Source organism: Sminthopsis crassicaudata, chromosome 1, assembly GCF_048593235.1.
Source record: "Sminthopsis crassicaudata isolate SCR6 chromosome 1, ASM4859323v1, whole genome shotgun sequence".
NCBI lineage: Eukaryota > Metazoa > Chordata > Mammalia > Dasyuromorphia > Dasyuridae > Sminthopsis > Sminthopsis crassicaudata.
This window is the reverse complement of record NC_133617.1, coordinates 503,564,575-503,586,600: the sequence shown is the minus strand read 5'-3', so window position 1 is coordinate 503,586,600 and position 22,026 is coordinate 503,564,575. Positions and strand designations below refer to the sequence as shown.

Below are 22,026 nucleotides of genomic sequence, written 5' to 3'. Positions count from 1 at the left end.
CTGTAATTATTTACCAAACATGGCTTGAATGTAACAGATAGATAATTTTTTTTTTTATAGCCTTTAACTGATATTTGGTTTTGCTCATTTCTTATTCACATATCTCATTTGAGATTGAGGTGGTACAAAGTCAGGAAAAGTATTGGACTATGCAGAGGCCTATCTACTTTGCTAAAGGAAGAAGAAGCAGTAGTCAAGGCTTTATATTCCATAAGAAGTATCATCTTGTAGTAGTAATTATCTTGACATCATCCCTCTACTTTTATAAAAGATTGTAATTTTCTTAATGTAGGTAAATAATTCTGGGTCTGCCCTGGAACTACTGTCCTTAGTGGTGCATTATCTCCCTCTACAGAATGTAAGATACTTGAGAGTAGAGGCTATTTTTCTTTTACATTTGTATCCCTAACATTTAGCACAGTACCTAATATGATATAAATAGTTAAGGAATGGTATTCATTCATTTGTTCATTTTGTGAATGATGCATATCTTCTTTAAGGTTGAGACAGTTTTTGCCTTTTTTTGTATCCCCAGTGTTTAATATCATATTAAAACATAGTTGCTTGCTTTCTTGACATAGAAACCTTGTGGTTTTCTTGTCCTTTATCCCTCATATGATTCTACCTTTTATGCCCAACTGAATTGTAAGCATTTTATGTAGCATTACATCATATTCCTACTTAACATTGTTAACTGAGTCTGGGAAAATTTTTTAGGTTTTTCTGCAACATTGTTGCAGCAGTTAGTAAGTTCCATAAGAACAAAGTTATAAATAGCAGATCTGTTCTATAACTGTCGAAAATTGATCGATGAAAACTTAAAATTGGTCTTCAGAGACCTGAGGCAGTGTCATATTTATAAGGGTATTTTGCTAATTTAAAAGATCTGTGATCTCACTATTGTGGGCATTCTTGCCAGTATTACAGATTGCCTTTTTTTGTCCTGTGGCAGTTGTTTATATCCTTCCATAAATTCTTTCTTTAAAAAATGTATGTAATGATCTAGAGGTATTTCACTGAGTCTTTTGATATTTTTTGGATAGCATTAAAATACTTAGATTATTTTGTTTATATTTCACATTTGCCATATAACTCATCCAATCATAATTAATAATATGCTTTAGCCTACTTATAGTCATGATCTGTTTTTACATAGCTCTTTGGGTAATTTACAGTTTAGATCCTCTTTAAATTGTGATAACCCTGTGCCTAAGGGGCTATGAATTCATGCATATCTACCACCACCACTACTAGACATGAATACCAAAAAGAGATTGGAAAAAAAAAAAAAAAAAGGAAAGTGACCTCTGTGTGTGTGTGTGTGTGTGTACAAAAAATATTTATAGCAGCTCTCTTCTCAGAGTGGAAAAAATTAGAAATTGAAGAGATATCCATCAATTGGCGAATAGCTTAATAAATTGTGGTATGTGTTTGTGATGGAATATTATTGTTCTATAAGAAATGATGTGCAGGATCCTCAGAAAAAAAAAAAAAAGAAAACCTGGAAAGTCCTCCATGTACTCAAGCAAAGTGAAATATACAAAGTAATAGTAGCATTCTGGGATGACCAGCTGTAAATGACCTTGCTATTCTTAATAGTATAATAACTAATGACTACTCTGAAAGATTTATGTTGAAAAATCCTATTCATACCCAGAGAAGGAACCGATTGTGTTTGAAGCATTCTTTCTCTTCCTTCTTCCTCTCCTTCCTTTCCCTCTCTCTCTTTTTTCTTTTTAACTTATTTATTTTCTTGAGGGTTTTTATTTTCTTAAGGGTGGGAGATCTATATTTTCTTTCACAACTTGACTTATAAGAAATTTTTTGTATAATTTCACATGTTGTTTCTTATTTGTGGGTGGGTATAAAGGAGAGAACCTAGAACTCAAAAAAATCTTAAAAACAAATATAAAATAATTGCTAAACATAAATAAACAGAGAAAATAAAATTGTGATATACCATGGTTTTGCAATCATATAGCCTCACCAGAAGAATTTTAGTATCTAAAAATTTCCTTGGATTATTCCACTTTTTGTAATAGTACATATTGTAACCCATTTGTTTTTCTAGCCTCTATTAATTACACTTGTTTGTATTTCTTAAAAAATCCCTAAATAGCTTCCCCAGTGGCTGAAAGTCCTCTTTTAGACTTATATAAACTTTATTCCAATGTGAATCTCTTATTCTTTAATCTTGATTCACCTCCTTTTCTAAGTATTTTATTTCCTAGATATTTTTATGGAAAATATTGTTTTTATTTTATTTAAAATTTTTTTTTAAAATTAATTTTATAATTATAACACTTTTTGATAGTACATATGCATAGGTAATTTTTTACATTATCCCTTGTACTCCTTTCTGTTCCAAATTTTCCCCTCTTTCCCTCCACCCCCTCCCCTAGATGGCAGGCATTCCCATACATATTAAATATGTTATAGTATATCCTAGATACAATATATGTGTGCAGAACCAAATTTTTTTTTTTTTTTTTTTTTTTTTATTGTTGTTGCTGTCAAAGAAAGAATTGGATTCGGAAGGTAAAAATAACCTGGGAAGAAAAACAAAAAATGCAAACAGTTTACACTCATTTCTCCTGTATATTTTTTAATATCACTTTTGGTTGTGAAAGTTTTCATAGCCAATATTCATTCATGAATTTTTTATACATATATATATACATATATATATATATATATAAATCATCATTCTTTAGATATTCTCCAATTTAATTTATCTATTCAAAAGTATCCATTATATTGTAGGCAGTGGGGATACAAATATTAGAACTGAAAAAGTCCTTTCTCTGTTTTTGCCCTACCTGATTTAGGTATCAGAACCACATATGTGTCATAAAAGGAATTTGGTAGAACCCCTTTTCCTATTTTTTCAAATAGTTTTGCATATTATTGGAATTAATTGTTTTTTAAATGTTTGGTAGAATTCACATATAAATCCATCTGGCCTTGGAGATTTTTTCTTAGGAAATTGATTAATAGCTTGTTTTCTTTCTTTCTTTCTTTCTTTCGTTTTTTTTTTTTTTTTTTTTTAAATGGGACTATTTAAGTAATTTATTTCCTCTTCTGTTAATCTGGGCAATCTATATTTTTATAGGTATTCCTCCATTTCACTTAAATTATCAAATTTGTTGACAGATAGTTGGGAAAAATAGCTCCTAATTATTGTTCTAATTTTCTCTTCATTGATGGAAAGTTCTCCCCTTTCATTTTTGAGAATAACAATTTGATTTTCTTCTTTCCTTTTTCTAATCAATTTAACTAAAGATTTATCTATTTTTGTTGTTTTTTTTTCCATAAAACTAACTCAGTTTTATTTATTAATTCAGTAATTTAATTTATTACTTTCAGTTTTATTAATGTCCCTTTTTATTTTCAGAATTTCAAATATGGTCTTTAAGTGGGGATTTTAAATTTTTTCTTTTTCTAGTTTCTATAATTACAAGTCCAGTTCATTGATGTCTTTCTGTATTTTATGCAAGTAAGCATCTAGAGATATAAAATTTCCCTTAATAATTGCTTTGGCTGCATCCCACAAATTTTGTTATCCTGTCTCATTATTGGCTTTCTCTTGGATGAAGTTATTGATTGTGCCTGATTTGTTGTTTCACCCTTATATTCTTTAGGATTAGATTATTTAGTTTCCAATTAATTTTTGGATTATTTTCTCCTGGCCTTTTATTGCATGTAATTTTTATTGCATCATGATCTGAAAAAAAATGCATTTACTATTTCTGCCTTTATGCATTTAATTTTGAGGTCTTTGTCCCTTAATATATGGTCAATTTTTTTATAGATTCTGTGAACTGCTGAGAAAAAAGTGTACTCCTTTCTGTCTCCATTCAATTTTCTCCAAAGATCTATCATACCTAACTTTTCTAAAATTCTATTTACCCTCTTAACTTCTTTCTTATTTATTTTGTGGTTTGATTTATCTAGTTCTGAGAGAGCAAGGTTGAGATCCCCTCACTAGTATAGTTTAAATATCTGTTTCTTCTTTCAGCTCTCTTAACTTCTTCTTTAGGAATTTGGAGGATATGCCACTTGGTTCATATGTGTTTAGTATTGATATTACTTCATTATCTTTGATACCCTTTAGCAAGATATAGTTTCTTCCTTATTTCTTTTAATTAGATCTGTTTTTGTTTTTGTTTGATCTGAGATCAGCATTGCTATCCCTGCTCTTTTTACTTCACCTGGAGCATAATAGATTCTTTTCCAGCCTTTTACCTTTATTCTAAATGTATCACTCTGTTTTAAATGTGTTTCTTGTAAACAGCATAATGAGGATTCTGGCTTTTAATCCAGACTGTGATCCATTTCGGTTTTATGGGAGAGTTCATTCCATTCATATTCACAATTAAAATAACTAATTCTGTATTTCTTACCATCTTATTTACATCAAGTTATGCTTTTTTTTCTTTCATCCTTTCCCTTCTCTCTAGTATTTTGTTCTGACCACCACCTCCCTCAAACAGCCTTCCTCCTTTACAACCCCTCTCCCTTTCTTATACTTTTTGCCTAGTACTTCTGTTTTCTCTTCTGTTAGCCTCTCCCTTTCCTTTCCCCATTCTCCTTCCTACTTCCCTATAAGGTGAGACAAGTTTCTCTGTGAAACCAAATATGACTAATATTATCTCTTTGAGTCAAATCTGATGACAGTAAAATTCACACAATGTTCATCCCCCTTCCTTCTTTCTCTCAATTGTAATAAGTCTTTTTTGTCTCTTCAGAAGTAATTTATCCCATTTTAATTTTATTTTTTTCTTCTTCCAGTAGAATCCCCATTCTTCCTCTAGTTTCTTTTTTATATCATCACACTAAAATCAAATTATTACTGTGACCTCTAAATATACCCATAACAGAGATGCAGATCTCAAGAGTTAAAAATATCTTCTTCTCATATAGGAATCTTTTTAACTTTTAAAAGAAATTATTTTTTCTTTCCTTTTTACCTTTTTAGGCTTCTCTTGAATTCTGTATTTGAAGATCAAATTTTCAATTCAGCTTTGGTCTTTTCATCAAAAATAAATGAAATTTACCTGTTTCTTTAAATTATCCATCTTTTTCCTTGAAAGATAATATTCAGTTTTGCTGGATAGTTGATTCTTGGCTGCAATCCAATTTCCTTTGCCTTTCTGGATATCAGATTTCATGCCCTTCGATCCTTTAAAGTAGAAATTGCTAAATCCTGAGTAATCCTAATTGTGGCTCCTTGATATTTGAATTGTTTCTTTTGGGCTGCTTGCAATATTTTTTCCTTGGTGAGATGATTCTGAAATTTAGCCATGATATTACTTGGAGTGTTCATTTTGGGGTTTCTTTCAGGAGGTCATTGGTGAATTCTTTCAGTGGCTATTTTACCTTCTGATTCTAGGACATCAAGGCAGTTTTCCTTGATCATTTCTTGAAAGATAATGTCTAGGCTCTTTTTTTCAACATGGTTTTCAGAAACTTCAGTAATCCTTAAATTGTCTCTCCTAGATCCATTTTCTAGGTCAGTTGTTTTTTCAATGAGTTATTTTACATTTTTTTCTATTTTTTCATTTTTTTGGTTTTGATTGATTCTCAATGTCTTATTGAGTCATTAATTTCCATTTGTCCAGTTCTAATTTTTAGTGAATTACTTTCTTCAGTTACCTTTTTTAGTTCCTTTTGTATTTAGCCTATTGAATTTTTAAATGACATGTTCTATGAATTTTTTTTTTCCATTTCACAAATTCTGTTTTTCAAGTTGTTTTTTTTTTTTTTTTTTTTCCATTTACAAATTCTGTTTTTCAAGGCATTATTTTCTTTTTCCATTTTGTCAAATCTATTTTGTAAGGAGTTTTCTTCAGATAATTTTTGTTTTCTTTTCCAAACCCTCTTTTAAGATCTTTTTTGATTTCTTCCAAGAGAACCTTGTGAGATGGGGACCAATTCATATCACTCTTTGGGGCTTCATCTAAAGAAGATTTGCTTTTAGTGTCCTCAGGGTTTGAAATCTGTTCTTCTTTTTTCCCATATAAACTATCTGTGGTTAGAGTTCTTTTTGACTTTTTGCTCATTTTTTAAAAAAGGTTGAGATCTGCTTTTAGGGCAAAGGAGAGATTGTCCAAGCTTCCTCTGTAGGTGACAGTGGCTGCGCTAGGTCTGTGTTAACTTCACAGCCACTCAACAAAAATTCCTAGAGGTAGCATTTGTATAGCACTTTCTGGTTTGCAAAGTGCTTTTTTTGTGTTCTCTCATTTGGTTAAAATATCACAATTCACTTGTGAACTGGGGTTGCATTTACTTACCAATCTATACAATGTTTCTGGGGGACACTGAGCACTCTTTATAGAAGCCCACCATTATTGACTATTTCCATCTTTGAAACCATAGAAACATTTGACTTGCTTCCCTCTACCCTCCATGCTGGTGTATTTGAACTTCCTCAAACAGATAACTGCCATCTCCCATCTCTCTGTGTTTGTGCTGGCTGTCTCCTCACCTGGAATGTTCCCTTTTGGAGTAAACCTTTCCTAATATTTCTCACTTTCTGTTTTTCTAATTGCTTTCCCTCTATTTTGTATGTGTCAGTATATATCTAATTATTTGTTATCTCTGCATTAGCATATAAGTTTCTTAAGGTTAGATACATTTTTGAGGGTCTTTCTTTATATCTCCCTCTTTTAATTTAGTGTTTGATACATAGTATCATAGATACATTGATGCTTGATTACTGACTGGATTTTGAGTCTGTTCTAACTTTATGTAAATGGACCATTCCACAGACCTCTACCTAATGTTATTTTTAATGAGAATTTCCTTCTACTCATCCACTTCACTTAGTCTATATAACAAGTCATATTCAAGTCATAAATATACCAAAATATAACATGATACTAAGTAGAATTATGAAATGAAAGATAGTTAATTTAAAAATTTACATAGTACTGTACAATAAAGTTAACAGAGAAGTTCAGTATGTTTTCCCTTTCCTATCCACTGTACTTATGCCTTATCACTGGTGGTTATCTCTACAATTTTTTTTTAATGAAACTTTAAAGTGATATTTCAATTGTGGTTCTCTTTCATCCTTTGTATATTTGATGATAGCAAACAATATTATTCTCAATTAGTTTTTGAACTTAACAAATATTGAAGCATTTGGAGACATTTTTTCATCACAAGAAAAAAAATTACTGAATGATGAAATGTTTCTGCCAATTGTTTTATTGGGAATCTTTTTTGTTCAGCCTCTGTTCTGCAATCTTTGTAGCTAGTTGCTCTATCAGATCCTCATTGGACAGTTCCTCATGAGACTCAAAGTCAGCTATGCCACATCATTCTCACTACTTCTAGCACCAGTTCTTGTACTAATTTTACAATCATGTTACTTCTTTGTCAAATCCAGGAATCATATGATTGTTAATTGTTTGCAGTCTCTGCCTCCCTCACTTCCTCCCCTCCTCCCTCCCTCCCTTCCTTCCTTCCAGTTTTTATCAATATTCTTTGGCTTTTTTTTTTTTTTTTCTTGAAACAGATATTAGAATTACTCATTTGTTTCTTTAGTACTATATTAACAGACACTATTGTTAAGAATTATTCAAAAATTATAGCTAAAAGTATCTACATAAAGCACACAGAATTAAGCCTTGCTGCAAAGCTAAGGCTTTTATTAAAGCTCTGAGGAGTTTAACTTTTTCTTCTAAGTGTGTATCCTAGATCTGTAAAATGTTTTGAAGGAGAATTGGAAGGTTTAGCAATTTCTGGCCATTGTTATTCAGAAGGGTTGTCTGTTCCATCTCTGCTCTTACCTGGGGGTAGGAGTTCCCTCTTATATAGGTGAATAATTGAAAAAAATAAGGCATTATCTTTCTTTGAAATTCCTGTGTAAGAGAGCTTAAGTCCCTCATGTCCACAGGCCCAGGTTTAGATCAACGTTATGAGTTTTTCTTGATGAAGTTCATTATACTAATGAGTTGGACAACTTTTTCTGGCTATTCCAGTACTTTTCCATCTCTAGTGAGTTGCCCTGTATAGTACTTTGCAAATAGGTTATCATTATTTGTTTAATTAACTGCTTCTTTGATTATTGGTACTTTTCTGAGATTTGAGGCTGTTACATAAATTTCTAGCTCTTATTATTTTTTTCATTTCTTTGTGACATTATTGGACATTCTTTCTGCTGCTTATGTTTGTATGGATCTATTCACTTTTTTACTAAGGGGTAACTTTGAATTTGGAACTTTCCTATTAGAAGTTACAGTGAAACTGTAAAATTAGGAAGCTATCTTTATTTCCTCACTGCCTCAATAAGGTTTAATTAATGATGGTAGAAGGGCAGACATAAGGAAAGATGTAAATTCTGAAAGAATCTATGGTAATTAGACAATTGATGATAATAATTGTTATCTATTTTACTACTTTACCTCCAATGGTTACCTTTGATTGGTAGTTTTTTATTGGTAGCTTTCATTTCTTCCTCTGGAAACTGCCTTTTCTTTTCTTTTTTCTTTTTTTTCTTTTTTTTTTTTTTTTTGGAGGCTGGGGTTAAGTGACTTGCCCAGGAAGTGTTAAGTGTCTGAGACCAGATTTGAACTCCCGTCCTCCTGAATTCAGGGCTGGTGCTCTATCCACTGCGACACCTAGCTGCCCCTGGAAACTGACTTTTCCTCCTTTTTTTGATCACTTATTTTTCAGTTTGGGAATGACTCTTATTCTTGTAAATTTGGCTCAGTTGCTTATGTATTTGAGAAATTAGATTTTTATTGGAAAATATATATACATATATATATACACATACATGCCTGTCAGAGAAACTTGTTGCAAAATTTCTTGCTTTTCTTCTAATTTTAATTATGTTGGTTTTGTTTGTGTAAAAATTTTTAGAATTTTTTAATAATCAGAATTATCAATATTACCTCCTTGTGAACCTCTCTATCTTGTTTAGTATGAACTTTTCCTTTGTTAGATTTGATAGATAATTCTTTTCCTTGTTCCCCTGGATTTACTTATTTAACCCTTTTATGTTTAAATCGTGTGCTTATTTTGACTTTATCTTAGTATATGGTATTGTGTGGATAGAGAGATAAGGTGAGGAACTTACAGGAATGTGTGAATTCTTTTTCTGTATTTTATTTTCATTATTTCTGTGTCTCCGTGATCTGCATAAGTATAATATGTGCAGGCCTATATTTACTTAACCTGAGCTGATGACATTTATCAACATTTAGACTATTGTTTAAACACTGCTTGATTATCTAAAGCCTGAAGGCCTGATTTTCTGTTTCCTGGAAATTAGGTGATTTTGAGGAAACAGAAACCTTTTAATCCAATCTTTCCTGATAGCAACAACCAATTAGATGAGTGCCCCCCCTCCACCCTCTCTTACTTGTGATATAATCTCTTGTAACAAAATCTATAAAAACTGTGTATCTTTACTAATTCTTCAGCCCTCCTACTGTGAGCTTATCTTATGGTGGGACTGCTCATTCTCATGAGACTTTAATAAATCTTTTCTGCTTTCTACTTTGAGTGATCTTTGAATAGTCATTTTGGGTAAAGGTCTTCTGCGTCCCACACAAATTGATCTTTGCCTATTTTCTTGAATACTTTCCAGTCTTCTCAATTTTTGTCAAATAGTGAATTTTTGTCCCAATTGTTGGCATATTTGGGTTTATCAAATATTAGGTTTATTGTTCTTATTTGTGTCTGTATATTATATATAATTAATCTAGTATGTTGATCAATCATTTTATTTATTATTCAGCAAACAACTTAATTTGATGATTATATCTTAGTAGTATTGTTTGATATCCAGAACTGCTACCTCTTCTTGTACATATTTTTCCTTGATTCCCTTGACATTCTTAATTTTCTTGTTCTTCAATTGAATTTTGTTAAAAGCTCTGAAAAGTTTTTTTTTTGGTTATTCAGTTTGTGTGATAATGAATAAGTAAATTTATTTAGATAGTTTTGTAATTGTTATTGTATTGGCTTGACCTGCTCATGAAATTTATTTAGATAAAGAATGTACTATAATTATGTTTATATTTCCTGTTAGTCTTAACAGGAAAATTCCCAAGTAATTTATAGTATCTGCAATTATTTTAAATGGAATTTCTCTTTCTAGCTCTTGTTGGCTTTTTAAAAAAATTATGTTTTATTTTTAAAACATAGAAATACTGATGATTTGTATTATTTCTTTCTATAATTTCTGAGCCAGGCCCAGTAACATGAAAGAAAGGTTATACCATTTGATGTAGATGTATGTTTTAGGAACCTGGGAGAATGTTTAAATGATTGTAATTTGTCAGTCTTTAGCAAAGATACAAAGAAAACTTGGAAGCTCTGGCTCTATTGGAATCGTCAGTCACAGAGTTAGAATCTTTTCCTGTTCCCCATCCTTTGTCAGTAAAAATTTGTTTCTTGACTTTTCCTTATGATGTTCTGGAGAGCCACTATAAAGTTACTTGCTGAGCTGAGTCTATCTACCTTGCTGTCTAGTAAATAGAGGCATATATATAATAAGGTGGAAAAAGGCTGGAGGCTATTTGATCCTATTCTATAATAATGGCTATGCCTTCTGTGTCTCCAGCCCTTAATTCCTGGCTGATCCAGCTCCCTCCCTAAATCTTAAAGGATAATTGTAGAGTTTCATAAGCTGAACTTCGAGCTGTGCCTGGGGATGGGAATGGGAAAAGACTTGTTCCTATATTGTACTCTCTCCTCTGCCTGCTCCATAGGTAACAAATTTGCTTTTGTTATGGAAATATCAATAGATTCTTTGATTGGTATTGTTGCCAGTTAAAACTATCAACAAATAGAGATTTAGGAGACACAACTCGGGTTTATTATAAAAGCTTCACCATAGACTTAGAATTCTCAAATTATTCTGGAACAGAAACAGAGATTTCCTAAAGCTTTTGAAATACATTAGGGAGATGAAGGAAAAGAATACAATTTTTGAATTATAGCTTACCAGAAGGAGAAAGGATTTTACAAAAGAATTTTCAATAGGTAACAGACTAAGGTAAAGGTTTACATTTCAAAGATAATTAGTTTATCAGTAATCATTAAGAAAAGAGGAATTTAGGATTTACAACTACCATGTGGATATCAGTAAATTCTTCCTTCCCTTCCTCCCCCATTTCTTATTTTCTATCAAAATATTTGAGAATCTCAAGAAAGTCTCAGCTGCAGCTGGCCGTGTGATTTTCCTCACAATTAAATGGCCATGCTATATCCAAATAATAATGGATAAAAATGAATTTTAAAACTCTTATGACATTTTCATCTTAAATTTTTTTTCTTTCTTATTCCTATCTTTTGGTTCTCACTAATAATTGGCCCTCTTCTGATCCTCCCTTATCCCCCACCTTTTTTTTTTTCAATACTGACTTTACTTTTTAAAAAATATATAACATCTGACTCTTTTTCTTCTTTTCCCTACACTCCCTGCAAAGGGTCCCTGAATATGGCTTACTTTCCTTTAGTGAAATTAAGGGGCTGCTGGAGCAATGGCTACATCTAACTCAGTGGCATTGCTTAATACCAATAAGTTGGGGGTACCAAGAGAAGTGTGATTTAGTATTGCCCTTTTCCATGACAGACTCTTTGTTTTGGGTTCTGCAGTGTGGCCTCTAGAGTGGGAGTTGTCTCTTACAATCTTCCCTTCCTCTCCAATTAGCTGCTTGAAAGCATGTAATCCTCCAAATAAAACATGTAGATGTTGAACTGTGCTTGGGATTTGCCACTACTCAATAGTTCAAGCCCATCTGAGAGATTTAGCCTGAGAAGGAGCAGCAGGACTGTCCCCATAGATAGGATAGGCTCCTTTCATCTGTAGTTGGTAGGTAACAGCAACTAAAAATGTTTTTCCTGGCCTGTCAGCTTTTAAATTTCCATGTAATTAATTGGTAGAGAGGCAGGCTAGCTAGTCAGCTCCCTTTTTATTGATATTCATTTGGTAATGAAGGAAGTACTACATTTCTAGGTGAGTGAATTCCCTACTCTTTTGAAACTCTGGTTGCTTCTTTCATGTTCCCATAAAATTTTGCTGGGATTGGATAGGGAAGTTGTACTTTTCTCTTAGCTGCAGCTCTTTGGTGTTGGTGACTGACTGGTTGGCAATGAGTTTAATTTGTTCTTTTGTGTTACAGCAGCTTAACAATATCCCAGCTTGGTTAAAGTTAATAGGGAGTAAAAGAGAAAAGCATCAGTAGTACATTTGAAGAAATTGCCTGCTTGATTCCCTCCTGTTCCTTCTTGTTGCGGAAGTCATCTGGGGATCTGGGCCAGGCAGAATTTTAAAATCCAAGGAGGCTCACCATGAGGGTCAGCAAACTTCCATTCTCCAGGTATGGGGAATCTTACACTTGAAGAAGCTACTAACAGTTCAATGAAGTGTTGATTGGAAAGTATTTCTTCTCTATAAAACTTGAGTTGTATTTTAATTTTATGAGATCAAGTCTAAGGATTTTCTGAATGTCAGTCAGACTAAAAACCAATTTACTGGGCATCTCCTCACAACTTCACTGTAAGCAGACAGTTGCAGTAGAGAATGTTCATAATGTGCAATCTTGGTGAGGCAGCTTCATAGTGTTTCTTTACTGACCTCAAATCTTCTCCACTACTTTAAGATTGAATAAGGTTCAGGACCCAAAGAACAACCTTGGAAATATTTGGCTATTCTACATTTGTTATATCTTTTTCTTATCTACTTTATTGATGAATAATTATGATAGCTAACTATAATTTTTTTTTCTTTCTCTTTTTTCTTTTTATTTTTTTGCTGAGGTAGTTGGGGTTAAATGATTTGCCCAAGGTCACACAGCTAGGAAGTGTTAAGTTTCTGAGACCAGATTTGAACTTAGGTTTTCTTGACTTCAGGGCTGGTGCTCTAACTACTGCACCACCTAGCTGCCTCTTAACCATAATTTCTTATCTCAAAACAGAAATAAACATGTTTTGTATATGATGTATAGGACAGCGACCCTTACCCAAATTAAAATCAGAGACTCTCAAGGTAAAAAGTAAAAAAAAAAAAAAAAAAAAAAAAGATTTATTATGATTTTATGAGAGAGGGCAACTCCCAACAGAGGAGTGCAAAGTACAAACTACAAAACACAAGATTATATATATCCTAACACAGAAGCCCCCCACTCTGCTTCTGACCTTTTTTCACATTGGATGGGGAATCCAGGCTCATGCTTAATTGAAATATCTACTCCAGAAACAGAATGCTAGCCAATTACATACTCTACAGTATTAGATACTGAAATGCTAATAAGAAGGGAGAAAGGAGGGGAATGTAAGTTTAAGAAAATGGAACATCTGTAGTTTTTAGCTATAGCTCAATTTGTTATCGCAAAATCTCAAGTCACAATTAGGGTATAGGTTGAGGCTACCTTCTTATGAGAGATCTTCACTCAGTTTATTCCATTCATTGATAATATAACTACTACCTCCTTTGAAAACCAAGGGAGTAGATTTCTAAGACCTTAGAATGTGTGTACTTTGGATAGTAAAAATCAGGAATTGCCTTCATCCCACAATTTCCTGTTCTGAACCTTTCTATTGTTGTTAGGCAGAACTCATTTTTGTCTTCTTTTCCCTATCTTCACTAGAAAGTAGGTCCATACCTTTGTTATATCCATCTCATTCTCTGAGCCTTAGCTTCTGCTATTTCAGCTCCTTTGAATACTTATGCCCCTCTTCTCTGTACATCCTTATTTTGATTGTTTATAGTACAGAGATCTCCTCTGTGGCAATTTTCTTGCTATTTCCTGCTCATATTCCTTTTTTGATTCTTTTTGTACTTGTATATACCACATACTTAGTCCATAAAATTTATTGTCATGGAGTAATATTGTATCATGGGTAGCAGGCCAGTCTGGGGTTGAAGGAATTCAAGTTCTGGCTGTGTGGTCATGGCCCAGATCATAAATTCCTGCTGTTGGCAGTCTGCATTGGTGAAGGGAGATTCACAGTGAGAGATGAAACAAACATTGATGAAATCACAAGTTTGGATCACTAGAAAAGAAAAGAAATAAGGTCATTCTTTAAATGTACTATATAATTTCATGCTATATTCTTTTTGTGACTACCCTCTAGGAGACAAATGAAGTAATTATTTAACAAAACTCAGTGTGTGTATTTTCGTGTCTCTGGATATGTGTCTGTGTGTGTGAGAGGGAGAAGAAGATATAAAAAGAGAAGGGGAGAGAGGGATTGTGAGAGAAAGTAAGAATGAGAGAGACAGCATATATTTGGCAACTTTTTGTATCTAATAGTACTGAAAATAAAGTAGGTGTTCAGTTAGAGTTTGCTGATTATAAAGTGTAAATTTTGTAGAATTTACAAAATTATAGATTTTTTGGAGTTGGCAGAGAGACCATAAAAGGCATCTACTACATTCCTTCTCCCATTTTTGCAGGGAAGGAAACTTGAGTTCCAGAAAAGTGAAATATTACCTCCCCAATTACCTACCTATGAGGTGGCAGAATTAGTGGAAAGGCCATTAGCCTCTCTAAATCTCAATTTCCTCATATAAAAAATGAACATTGTAATACTTATTCAATTTGGTTATAAGAAAAGTGCTTTGTAAAAATACACATATCAACTAATAATAATGAAGAAAGAGCAAGTGGGTATGCTAGAAAGAGCACTAGATTTTGAGTCAGATGACCTCTATTTCAAATCCCATCTCTGTTACTGCTTCTGTGACTCTAAGCAAGTGTCACTTAATTTGGGCCGAAGTTTCCTTATATTTGAAATGAGAGAGTTGTATTAGATAAACTCTTGAAATATTTTCTAGATCTAAAGCCTGTGGAATTTCCAAAATCAGCAGAAAAAAAGGCAGAAGATCCAGAGCCTCTGGCTCCTCTGCCTTTCTCTTTGATTCAGTTACAACATCTTTGTGGAGAATCTTTTTAAGGGAAAAATAAATGAGTTACACTTAGCTTTAAACAAGATAGCCAAACACACATAGAACTATTTGAAAATTCATTTTTGTGTTCAGTATGTTTGTAGCACTTCCTTTCTATCTTCTTTCTTCTTTGTTCAATCATTACTATATTTGCATGTGTACTTCTTTCATATGCTAATAATATGTTTATACTGTTCTTCAGTTTCTTAGGATCTTGGAAGGCACTTTCAGAGATGATCTAGTCCAACCTACTCATTTTGTGAGGTGGCTAAGTCACGAAGATCCTTCTCCAGATATTTAGCTGCTGTGTGACCCTGGGCAAGTTAATTAACCCTATTTACCTCAGTTTTCTCATCTGTAAAATGAGCTGGAGAAGAAAATGGCAAACTCCTCCAGTATCTTTGCTGGAGGTTGTGAAGAATTGAAAAGGATTGAAATAACTGAACAAAAACAATTCGTTTTACAGATGAATGATCTGTGCAAAGTCACATAGACAACAAGTATTTGATAAGGTTTATGCACCCAGGTCCACTATTGGAAGTGTCAGTGCTTATTCTACTATACTGTTTTCCTTACTTTATGTAGCCTTCCTGATTTCCTTTGTTTCTTATTTTTGATGGTGTTATAGACAGTTTTATTTAGTCATTCAACATTGTGAATATAGTAAAATTTATTTAGTCATTCAACAGACTTTGGATTTTTTAGGTTATTTTCAGTTCTTTGCTATTATAAATAATAGTTACATATATGTATGTTATGTTTGTGTGTATCATATTTCTTTTTTATGGTGACTCTTAGGATGTATTCTTTCCTCAAAAATGTGATTATTAGATCAAAGGGTATGATTATTTTTGTGCTTCTTTGTCTTGACAAATTTCTTTTATATGGAGAATATTAAACATTATTATTTTTGATTACTGTTTCTACAGTCTCAACTTGAAAATAACTCATTCTTTACTAGTTCTCAAGTTGTTTTTTTTTTTTTTTTCCCTTTGTGAGGCAGTTGGGGTTAAGTGAATTGCCTAGGGCCACACAGCTAGTAAGTGTTTAATGTCTGAGCTTAAATTTGAACTCAAGTCCTCCTGACTTCAGGAGTGGTGCTCTATCCAGTGTTTAGTTTCCTTGTTTTTGTTTGTTTCTCTGCCAAGTTTCTTTATGTGTTTAGCTGTGTCTGTATGCATGACTGTTTACTTTCCTTCTTCTCCAGTGTTTAAATTTTCTGTCATATGTGAATATATTTTCCTTAGGGCACAAAGACTAGAGTGCAGAGTTTGGAAAAAAAATTCTTGGAAACTGCATATTTATAGCCTTTCCTTATAGTTTCTTAGTCATTCCTAGTTGTAACACAATGATATAGGTATTCCTAGTTGTAACACAATGATATGAGTATAGCTGGTAAGTTGCCTTTCACTGGGCTTCTTATCAAGCAAATAGGAAATTTCATATAGGAATATGCTGAAGGAGAATTGGAGCTGCAAGAAACCTGTTCATATTGTTCAAAATAATGTGATTATACTACCCAAGTGTTTAGTAATAGATGTTTCTGTAGCTAATTTCTAAGCAGCATGGTTTCATTGGATTAATAATGTAATGACTGAGTAGTAGTCTGAATTATGTGCCTCCTATGTTGGAAATTGTTATGGACTATTCTCTTGTGATTTTTAATACATGCTATCAATCCCAATAAATAATGACATTAAAGCTTAACCAAGTCAGGTTGCACTTTGTGCTATTGCCGCTTGGGGGTAGTCTTACATCATGAAAAAGTCTCAATATAAGTAAGTAACTTTGGCTCTCAACTTTTGAATTTTTTCCATTGTACTTTAAAAGATCATTAAAAGAAAAAGAAAATGCAACCATTGTATATTTTTGAATTTTGTATTTTCTTTTAATTCTGTCCTGTTATTTGAATATTTTTATAAAAACATAGTATAGCAAATGCAAGTTTAGGTTTTTGATAATTTTATTGCAAAAGGATTGCCTTCTGTCCTTTACAGAGTATCTTTGCAGAATATTTTGCAATGAGATTAATAACAGGAATACATTATGATGAAGAAAAAAATTCCAGTCTGTGTTTTAAAGCTCCTTTATTTCAAGAAAGTAGATAAAAGAAGTAGTTGGATTGATTAGCTGATTTGAAATATCAATAGGAAAATAAGTGAATTTTGTGATCCTTGTACATATATATATATATATATATATATATATATTAGTTAATTCCTTTGTCAGCATCTATGCATATAGAAAGTCCTAGGTATACTTTGTAAGCTCTGTGTGTACTGAAACTCTAGGACTCTCTTATCTTTTCTTTGTACATTGTTTCTTTTGGTGATCTTATGAAATCTTATGGATTTAATTTTAAAATATAGTTATAGTTTTCCTCCATCAATCTTTTATTATCTTTTGGACCATTTTGACTTAAGATACATCTCAAATTCAACATGTTTTGTCAAATGCAATAATCTCCAATCCATTTCATAGCTTAACTTTCCCGTTTTTTGTCTACTCTAGAGCATTGCCATTCTTCCAGTCACCCAGGTTCACAACCTCACTATCAGTTGTGATTTGTTCTTTTCCCTACATATCATTGAATCTGAAACCTAGAGTTTGAAGGGATCTCAGAGGTCATCTGGCTTACCCTTTCATTTTACATCTAAGGAAACAAAGGTCTAGGAAGGAAGACTAAATGGCTTCCTCCAAAAAGAAACAAGTAGTAAGTGTCAGAGGAAATTTTAAGTCACTAACAGGATGAGACTAGGAAGGGAGGAGAAATTAGCCACTGCAGGGGACAAGGCCTTTGAAAGGCCTTGATGAGTGGAGTCCCAATATTTTATAAGAGGGAAAAATTGTTGGAAAAATTGAAGGATCGAGGAATATTTAAAAATAAGAGAAAGGGTTGAAAGGGATGGTAATGTAAATCAGATAAAGGGGATTGTGGAGGGGCAATTTTTTTTCTTTCTTTCAGGGATTCAATGTCACTAAGAAGGGAAGAGTAAAAAAACGTTTGTGAGAGCATTTTGACAATTAGGGAATGAGTCCAAGCAGAGTATCAGTGGATGAAAAAAAAGCTGTACTTGAGGGAAAAATGGGAGATTGGAAAAATCTAAGGTTTATATTCTATGAGTTAGGAGAAATTCAAGAGGGACTCCAAGATCTAAATAAGGGATATTTTGTGTGAATAAGTTTTTAGCACTGTCATCCAGACTCCTCAGTTTTGCAGGGGGGGGCAGGGAAGGGAAGGGAAAGGAAGAGATCCACTACTGGGTGGCTTTGAAAAAATGATGAAATATGTTTTTGTTTTGTTGTGCCTTTCAAGAGGAGCCTCCTCCCTAGCTCATAGTGGGAGAGAGGAGGACCTTGATGTGTGGTATTTGGAAATTATTTGATCCTAAATGTGAAAGAATTCCTTTGCTAATATTATTTTGCACTAAATAGAGCCCTTTCTTATCAATAAATGATGTATTAGGGAGTTAATAAATATACAGCCACTCAGGATTTCTGATATGGAATAATTTTTTTTAATCTCATTTTTTATCGATAGCTATGCCTTTACATCACCATCATTTCTGAAGGTATCCCTTCCTCTCTCTAATACAATGAGCTTTCCTCTATAATAAAGATTAACAAAAAAAAAGGGAAAAGCAGTTTAGAAAAAAACATCTCACATCAGCTGTGCTTCACAGTATGCACTGTCTGCACCCCAAGTCCTTCTTTGCAAAGGAGTGAAGGGTAGTGGTATATTTTCTTTCAGTTCTTCTCTGGAGCCATTGTTGTTAATAGTCTAGTACTGTGCCTGGCTGTGATTCATAAATGCTTGTTTCTGATATTGAAGGGAATCATGATTTTTTAAAAAAAACGAACTTGAAAACACATAGATTAGGCTTTGCTGAAACTTTACTTTTAAATTCACAAGAGTCTTTTTTCTAATAATTGGATAGATTCGAAATCCTGTTTTTGTGAGAAACAGTTGAACAATTTTTTTTTTTACTTTACAGTGAATGATTTAGGAGGTGACTTCAAGGGAGTGGGAAAAAGCTCCTCTGCTGCTGATAATGTTGTTGAAGAAATAAGAAAGAAAGGGGGAAAAGCTGTGGCTAATTATGGTATGTAACTTTAAAATACTTTAAAAAATATTTTTATTTCCTTTATTTAATCTAATAGGGATATTTAAATTTAAAAGTAACATATTGGGCAAAACTCAAAACATTTTTTTACAAATGAGAAATATCCTGAATGATAATTATTTTCTAATGGAGCCATCTAATTTGATTGAATATCCAAAAGGTGGGAAAGAGATTTTCAACTATTGAAGGCTAAATTTCTCAAGTTTACAATTTATGACTTTCTTAGATGTAATCCTCAAATTTTGAATTTATGGTGGAACAGAATAACTCTGCCCCTGCTTTTATACAACCTATTTCATTTGCATTAAGAAAAAATCATGTATATATTATACTAGAAATACCTGCTGGGAGGGAAAAACCTTTACTACCAGTGTGATTATTATTGAAGCCTTCTTTCATATTTGACAGAAAATTAAATTATGAACCAAATAAGATAGAAACTTTCTTTTTTTTCTTTTCAGTATCATAGCAGTGACCTGTAAGAGACTCTTAAAGATCAAACAAATTTGATTTATTTTCTAAAAGTAGTTGTGACTGTCCCTTCTAAAAACCAACGCTATTTACATTGAATATAAAAACCAAATTGTCTTTAAAGTTTTAGGGGATAGGAAAGGGTGCTAGAACAATTTTTTTTGATAGCTTGGTTAACTGTAGCTGGTGTAATAGTTAATGTAATATTATATAGTGTATACTATACTATATTATATATGGTATATACTATACTATACCTTATTATATATAATATAGTATAGTATGTCAAACATACTAAGTAGAAATTATTCTGTTCTGGGAATATGCAGCAATATTTTTCAAATCATTCTTTTTCTAACTTTTTTTTTCTTTTTCTTTTTTTTTTTTTTTTTTTAATTAGAACTAGTTCATTTTTATTCCTATATAGCATTTACCGTTAAAAATATACTTTCTGGGGCAACTAAGTGGTGCAATGGATAGAGCACAGCCTTGAAGTCAGGAGGACCTGAGTTCAAATTTGGATTCACACTTAACACTTCCTAGTTGTGAGACCCTGGGCAAGTAACTTAACCCCAGTTGCCTCAGCAAAAAACAAAACAAAACAAGAAAAACCCCTTTCTTTGAGCATGACTTAAATTTCTTTGTTAGCCATGTAATTTGCTACACTTACACTGGAAAATATTGTGAAATATGCTACAATTTGTACCTATTTTCCTACAGATTCTGTGGAAGCTGGAGAGAAGGTTGTAAAGACAGCACTTGATGCTTTTGGAAAAATAGGTGATGTTTCTTTTAGTTCATATAAAAGAATGCCTACCATCTTTCTGACAAATTACTTAGTTTTACCTCTGTTTTTATTCTATTTTGCACTTTGAAATTCATCCCAAAGAATTAGAATTTTTTAGATATATGAAATTATACAAAATGTTCAATTTCTACAAAAGCTTATTAATCTAAAAATGTTATCATTTCATTGTTATGCTGTTAATATTAATAAGCGCAACTTGAACTTATTTTTGCAACATAGTGGCAGTTTATTTGTACCTAAAATGAGACATAAAATATTGAAAAAATTGATAGTTTGGAAGCAGATGTAACAATAAGAAAAAGCTTTTTTTTTTTTTTTTTGATCAATGTAATGACAGATTTAAATTAAAATCTTTTCAGTAGAATATTGAATTGTGAATATATAGTATAGTGTTTAGCTCAATCATATTTAGTCTAGTGTTATTTATAATAAATACTTAATAAAATTATTGAATTGAATTACTGAAAAGTAGGATTACTGTGAAAATTCCAAATAGCATAGTCTGAAATCTATTTGAATTTTAAAAGTTTATTTAAAAAATTTTTGGAATCATATGTTTTGAACAAAAATTCCAATAGATTATTTAGTATTTTGTGCTGAAATTCCTATTTGCAATATTACTTGACAGTAAAAAGTGATGCGTCAAAAGTTTTCTAGTTTGAAATATGGGATCAGTTTGGTAAAAATTTTTATCATGCTGCCATATTTTGCTATCCTTTTGGCAAGTTTTGATTATATGTCTAGGAAGATAGTTTATATTTGAACCTGTTTATAATTTCATTGTATTTAGCAAATTGTCAGGTTACTTATTTGGGAGCATAACATTGTCCTCTTTGGTTTAGTTTTTAGGTGGACAGATTAAATGAGAGGCTAACAATTATCATTAAAAATGTAAAATGGCAAAGATAAGTGTTTAAAGTACTGATTTAGTGGCAGTTATTGAGAGGAAACTAATGGAACTGTACAGGAGGTGGTGAAAAGATAAGTGATCAAAGATGTGAGAGTTTAAAATTTAGAATGAAGTAACTGGCTGATAAATTTAGATATTATTTCAGAAAAAAATCTCATTTCATTTGAACTTTGTTAAATTTTTTTTGAAAGTAATGTGAATTTAAAACTTGTAAGCATTTACAAATTACTATGCTTATATCTAATATTTATGACTTTTTTTGGACAGATATTGTTATAAACAATGCTGGGTGAGTAATACCTCTTTTTTTTTTTTCATTAATATATAACTTAGGTTCAAGGTTATTTTTCAGTTTTATAACTTTTTCCTTCTTTGTTTCCTTAGGATCCTGCGTGACCGTTCCTTTGTTAGGATAAGTGATGAAGATTGGGGTAAGTTGTTGCCTGTAAAGCACTCCTTACTTGTCTTCACATTATGGAATCTCTGTTTTCTCTCAAGATTTAGCTTGACTTAAAGGTCACTACATAATTTTAAATATTAAATATTGCTATGGAAAAGTTGCTATTTTTTTGCTTGAAGTACCTTTGTAACAGGGTTTTAAGAGTTCCTTGAGGGCCAGAAACTATTTTTCTTTTTCATAAGAGAGTATATCTGGTATGTGGTAAACACTTTTAAAATATTTGTTGACCGAATGACTTATATGAGTCCTTGCCTTATTCCCTCCAGCTGCTGGTGTCTCCCTCAGTTACCTTGTTTTTTATACTTAATGTAACCTCTGTTTTGAAGGTCTCACAGAGACTAC

General features: G+C 32.2%; 1 protein-coding gene across 1 annotated transcript in view; it reads left to right on the top strand.

Moving 5' to 3' along the window:
• Nucleotides 1-22,026, top strand: part of HSD17B4 (hydroxysteroid 17-beta dehydrogenase 4) — a 148,059-nt gene that overhangs the window by 6,660 nt on the left and 119,373 nt on the right. Inside the window, exons 3-6 of the mRNA XM_074281524.1 lie at nucleotides 18,907-19,014; nucleotides 20,227-20,286; nucleotides 21,492-21,513; nucleotides 21,609-21,655. Of these exons, the coding sequence (XP_074137625.1) occupies nucleotides 18,907-19,014; nucleotides 20,227-20,286; nucleotides 21,492-21,513; nucleotides 21,609-21,655 (237 nt within the window). The remainder of the gene's footprint in view (nucleotides 1-18,906; nucleotides 19,015-20,226; nucleotides 20,287-21,491; nucleotides 21,514-21,608; nucleotides 21,656-22,026) is intronic.